Source organism: Frankliniella occidentalis, unplaced genomic scaffold (genome assembly GCF_000697945.3).
Source record: "Frankliniella occidentalis isolate FOCC.00 unplaced genomic scaffold, Focc_3.1 Scaffold29, whole genome shotgun sequence".
Classification (NCBI taxonomy): Eukaryota; Metazoa; Arthropoda; class Insecta; order Thysanoptera; family Thripidae; genus Frankliniella; species Frankliniella occidentalis.
Window position 1 is genome coordinate 2,618,793 of NW_026267159.1, and position 5,180 is coordinate 2,623,972.

Below are 5,180 nucleotides of genomic sequence, written 5' to 3' on the forward strand. Positions count from 1 at the left end.
ATTTATGTTTTCTATTAATAAAAACCTATTTTTTTTCTTATTGTTAAATACAAGAGTAATCCATTTGTATTTATACCAAATTTATCCGTTGAGTTTAGTTGAGTTGCAGCCACTTAATTAATTGGTTCGAAATGTGTAACCTTCTTTGGTGACAAGTTCGATAGTTGCCCTGAAAGCTCACATGTATTTTTTTGATTGGTAAGATATAAACTTGTCCCAACATGTGTCACCTTTCAATTTACAAAAAATTCCACTGTGGCCATCCAAACTATTTTCTGTTTAATATTTTGAAACTGTTTTACAAAGAGACACTAAACATGCAGACGCAAAACGGCGACATCCTCGGCGTGGCCGGCATAGACGTCCCAATCTCCCAGATCAAACGGCTGATCCCGCAGCACAAGGTGGGCGTCAACGGGTACATCTTCATGGTCACCAACAACGGACTGGTGGTGTTCCACCCGGGGATGCGCCCGATGGTTCGTAGCAAAAATTACTTCAACTGAACTTATTAAAGAGCTTTGCTTTCTTTCTATTCATTTGCCTGGTTTCTTTCCACCGCCATTAGTTCAACGGCATCCTTAAACCTGGCTACAACAGTGTCGACATGACCGAGCTGGAACAGGAGGACGTGCCCTTTCTCAGAAACATGAGCAAGTCCATGAAAGAGGTCGGCACCGGACGCAGGACATTTGTTTAAATTTGAAATATTAAAAATTGCAGGCAACTGTTTCTATGATAAACTGATGCCCACTTATCCTTTACAGTTGCGCGAACTTATCGTGAACCAAACAACGGGGTCGGTAGTCCTGTCTATCAGGCAGGTCTATGACAACTGGGTAAGGCTTGAGGACGCCAACTTGCTCGCCGGCATGCCAAAGTTGTACATGATGGTGATGTTGTCCGCAGCACCGAGTGTCCCGGTGGAACCGCCGCTACCACTTCCAGGGCGTGCCGGACACGCCGTACAGCATGGTGATGGCCGTCCCGGAGGACTACGGCGCATTCCGCGTCGAATCGGGCGGCACAGCAGGTAGGTGCGAGGGAGGGTGCCGGTGCCGGGGTGCTCGGCGGCGTGCTCAAGTGACTGTCTCTGCTCGCAGACAAGCTGCCGGGCATGCTGGCGGCGGAGCGCAACTGGGCGGTGCACCCCGACTGGTCGTACTGCGCGTGCTGCGGGGTGCCAGGGCGCCAGGGGCTGCACAACCGCACCGTGTTCGCGCGCGGCCTGCAGCAGGGCCGAGGCAGGTGCGCGCGCTGCGAGGGCGCGGTGGGTGGCGCCTGTGCCGACTCCAGTCTGGGCGCCGCGCTGGCGCAGGACGTGGAGTGGACCAAGCCGTGGTTCGCACAGGTCAGCAGGGACGCTACCGTCGACAAGAGGTAGGAATACAAGAGTGCGAGGTTGGATATCTCGCCGCACATCTCGACTTTACACAACTTCCCTTACAGGTGGCAACTAGGCAACGTCTCCATCGCCTTCATGGCGACGCACAGCGGGCTGACGCGCTGGGTCACCATGTCCAAGAACACCGTGGTGCGCGACGACATGTGAGTCCGCGATGCGAGTCGCTGGCTGACATGGCTGACACTACTACTAGTGCTCCTCTCACGACGCACGATGGCTCTCTGTTTGCAGCGACCAGCATGTGCGCCGAATGGAAGCGTCGCGCGGCCCGGACGAGGTCTGGTACCGGCGGGCCGTCGAGTCCGCCGCGGCAGCTGCCTCCGTGCACCAGCCAGCGTACCAGATGGACCAGGTGGACCACTGGGTCGTGAGCGTCCCTCTGGTGGACGAGCCTGAGGCGGACGTGTACAGCGAGTACAACGCGGCTTACGACCCGGATGACCCGTGGGCTGCGCGCAAGGCCGGACTGGCTGACCACTGGCTCACCAATGGAATGCCGACCCGAAACCCCAACGATGAAACATACCGGCAGGTAAGCCTTGGCTTTGACCCAGCTCACCGATAATTTCAAAATCTGACATTGTTGCTAAATGGATTTTAGGAAGTGCTGGAAAAGGCGCTCTCCAAGCAGGTTACCATGACCGCGGCCGTGTTCAAGAAGAAGGCCCCCGCGGCCGTCGCAGGGTTGCGCTTTCCACAAGGGACAATCCGATTTTTCTTTGAAAAAACAGTCGGAACTCTCGATGTACGTACTACTAGGGATTTAAAAACTATACAATTTCTTGAAGAAGGTGATAAGAAAATAAATAAAAATTGTCAAACTTAAAGTTTTTTGAAACGTGGGAGAGAGGCCACGGCAAAGTAAATAGACCTTTTCGCCCACAACTTGGCAACAACGCAAATCTGTATAGTGAAATTGTAATTTAGGAAAATTTTCAAAAAGCAAAAACACTTGTCTCTAGTAAATTTTCCAAGGAATCCAGTGGTGATGAGTAATTTGGTTGACAGACACTCAAAATACGGTTTATCTCAAGTATAAGATTCTATTTGCGGCGTTGCCACGTTGTGGGCGAAAAGGTCTATTCGAAAACGTAGTAGGAGTTACGATATCGTTCCCCGTTATGACGTTACCATGTGGTCGCCAGTGCCCCGGGACGGTGGAGCGTTGCGGCGACACGTGCGCCTCCGACAAGCTGGACTGCTTCCTGGTCGACGAGCACGCCATCGTGGTCGCGGACGAGACGAGGCTGCAGGCCGGCCGGCCGCTGGCGCTCGTCAACAGGGACCTCATGGTGCGCCTCGAGGCGGCCAAAGTGTTCCAGCGCGTCACCGTGTCCGACTACCAGGGCGTGTGTCGGCGCAAGGACAAGCACGGCGACTCTGAGGTAGGCACGCGGCAGCGACGGCCGGGGCCGCCCGTGAGGTAGGCCACCCCTCCGGCTCCTGGGCCGTGGAGGCTGCCGCTGATACACACGCTCCCTCTCTGACGCCAGGACGAGGAGGAGCCTGCAGCGCCGTCCACCACACCCGTGCCACCCGTGCCTCTAACTACTCCCAAGCCTAACCGCTGGTTTACACGTGCGTATTCAACTTCTCATCCCAGTGGTACATTTGCGGCAACTAACTACTGGCATCTTCTTCTCTGTCGGTGACGAGTGTCGTCTTTCTGTCGTTATGCAGCCGTGGAAGGGCCGGCCGCCACGGACTTCCAAGTCAGGCTACGTCACGCCCTCAAGCCACTCCGGGTCAAGAAGACCATCCTACAGCTGTGCGACATGAAGGTCGACCTCCACCGCCTCGGCCCCGGCCTGCACCACCGTCAATCCCTACCTCCCCTCAGCTGCGAAAAGAGGTATTAGACCTTTTACACTACTCCTGATCAGGAGCGGGCAACGGATTCATGGACCCAGTTAACTACCCGGTCAGATTGCCCCCTCCCCCTTTACTCCCGGTTCCCTCAACCTGCGCCTGGTGCTAGTTGCCTCGCGGTAGGGAGTAACCTGGCTGGGCAGAGGAGGGAGAAGGGGGTCACAAGAAATGCTGCCAAAGTGTCTATATAATGTAACTGTTTCTACTCGGTTCTGAGCTCTTTCGTGACGCAGGTCGTTCGCCGCGGCCGCCGTCCCCGGCACCAACCTGGTGCTGTTGACGGCGCTCAACAACTGCCCCCAGCTGGAGCAGCTCGAGCCGTTCGCGACAAAGCCCTGGGAGGCCACGGTGCGGAGGGGGGAGCCCGTGTTCAGGAAGCAGGGTCTGCTGTGGCCCCGCCGCCGGCCCCCCACGGCCTGCTACCGGGAGCACGTCGGCGAGCGCAACATCACCCAGTGCGGGGGCGCGCACCGGGACCGCGGGCTGCACCTCGCCGTCCTGGCAGCCCTGGCCGCGCTCCCGCTGCTCACGGCGTCGGCCTGAGCGCGCTGCCAGCCGTCACGCGACGGATGTGATCATCTCGGCAGCTGGCACCGCAAAATCTAGAGCTGTCTGACTTGATTATCACCTGTAGAGTACGGCGTGACCACAATGTGCTCAAGTTTTTGCTGTTTTTCCCAATCCCCAGACTGCGCCGCCGTACTGAGGGTGTAACGTGACCCCCCCCCCCAAATCTCATTTAAGCCCTTTTCTGCGTTGTTTCTGTTTCCCACGATGATAAAAACAGCTCAAAATAATCCTTTACTATTAATAAGCGTAGATAAAGCAATAAGTCGCAATAAGTGAATTGATGCAATAATAGGTAGCAATTGCAAGTGAATTGAAAGCAATATTATTATTCAATGGCAATAAACTAATAACGTTATCCATTTGTAAACAATTATATACCTGCATATTTATTTACTAATTTTAAAATATATTAATAAATGAACCTATACGAAAATTTTGTTTATTTAAAAGAACTTTACAAAGACGATTATTCCTGAGCCTACCACAGAAGAAATCCCCCGTGTGGAGCAGTGTGGAACAGCCAGCCGAATCAGGCCGAATCAGGCTGAATCAAGCGACGTGACGCTCTACCCCATGGAGCTGTCAAAATAAGATAGGCCGACCGACCGTCAACCTCGGAACGTCTGAAATTTTGTGTCAGAGGGTTTTCTCGCACGCTGAGTCCAAATCTGGTAGTGCCCAGGTAGTCCGGGCCCCCGGGGACGTCGTCGGGGACCTCCCGAGCACGCCGATGACACCCCCACCCCCATACGGCAAATTACGATTCGGCTCCAAACGTCGTGTACCCGGGCTGGTGGATATTTCTTAAAAGTCACCAAACATAATTATTATTAATAGCAAATCGCCCATAATAGTTTATTATCCTGATCATTTCATTATTGTCACATGGCACTTCCCTGGCGTTGCCGCCTGGAGCCACACAACGATGCACGGGACGGGAGGCATCCCCAAAGGATCACATCCTGGACAAGCGAGGCGAGATTGCCTACCCCAGGAAAAAATCACATCCCGCGACCACGATATATCAGTGAGTGTGCCGTAATTATCCCCCCCCCCCTTTTGCCCTTTGCCGTGCCGGTCCGGTGGTCCGGTGCCGGGCCGGTGCCGGGTCCCCTACCCCTCTCCTCCTCCCCACCCCGCATTTCCCGTGCCTTTATGGTTGGAAACGTAAACAAACAGCCAATTTCCGATAATGCCTACTCATATAATTATTGATCATAGGATTTTAACCAGAATTTTATAGTGGACATCGCCGCTTTTCGTTATTAATCGCAAGGTATAGTGCTTACTTGTTTTCGGTCCGGAATATTGAATTGTTCCATTCCGGTTATTGTTG

At 53.9% G+C, this 5,180-nt stretch overlaps 1 protein-coding gene across 1 annotated transcript; it reads left to right on the plus strand.

The window, feature by feature from the left end:
- Window positions 1-50: 50 nt before the first annotated feature.
- On the plus strand, window positions 51-4,261 carry LOC127749074 (voltage-dependent calcium channel subunit alpha-2/delta-4-like). Its single transcript, XM_052265699.1, has 12 exons — window positions 51-479; window positions 569-670; window positions 768-839; window positions 910-1,033; window positions 1,104-1,380; window positions 1,450-1,548; window positions 1,637-1,937; window positions 2,007-2,150; window positions 2,551-2,790; window positions 2,899-2,983; window positions 3,086-3,257; window positions 3,508-4,261. The coding sequence occupies exons 1-12, from the start codon at window positions 222-224 to the stop codon at window positions 3,815-3,817; spliced, it is 2,184 nt and encodes a 727-aa protein (XP_052121659.1). The 5' UTR covers window positions 51-221; the 3' UTR covers window positions 3,818-4,261.
- The last annotated feature ends 919 nt before the right edge of the window (window positions 4,262-5,180 follow it).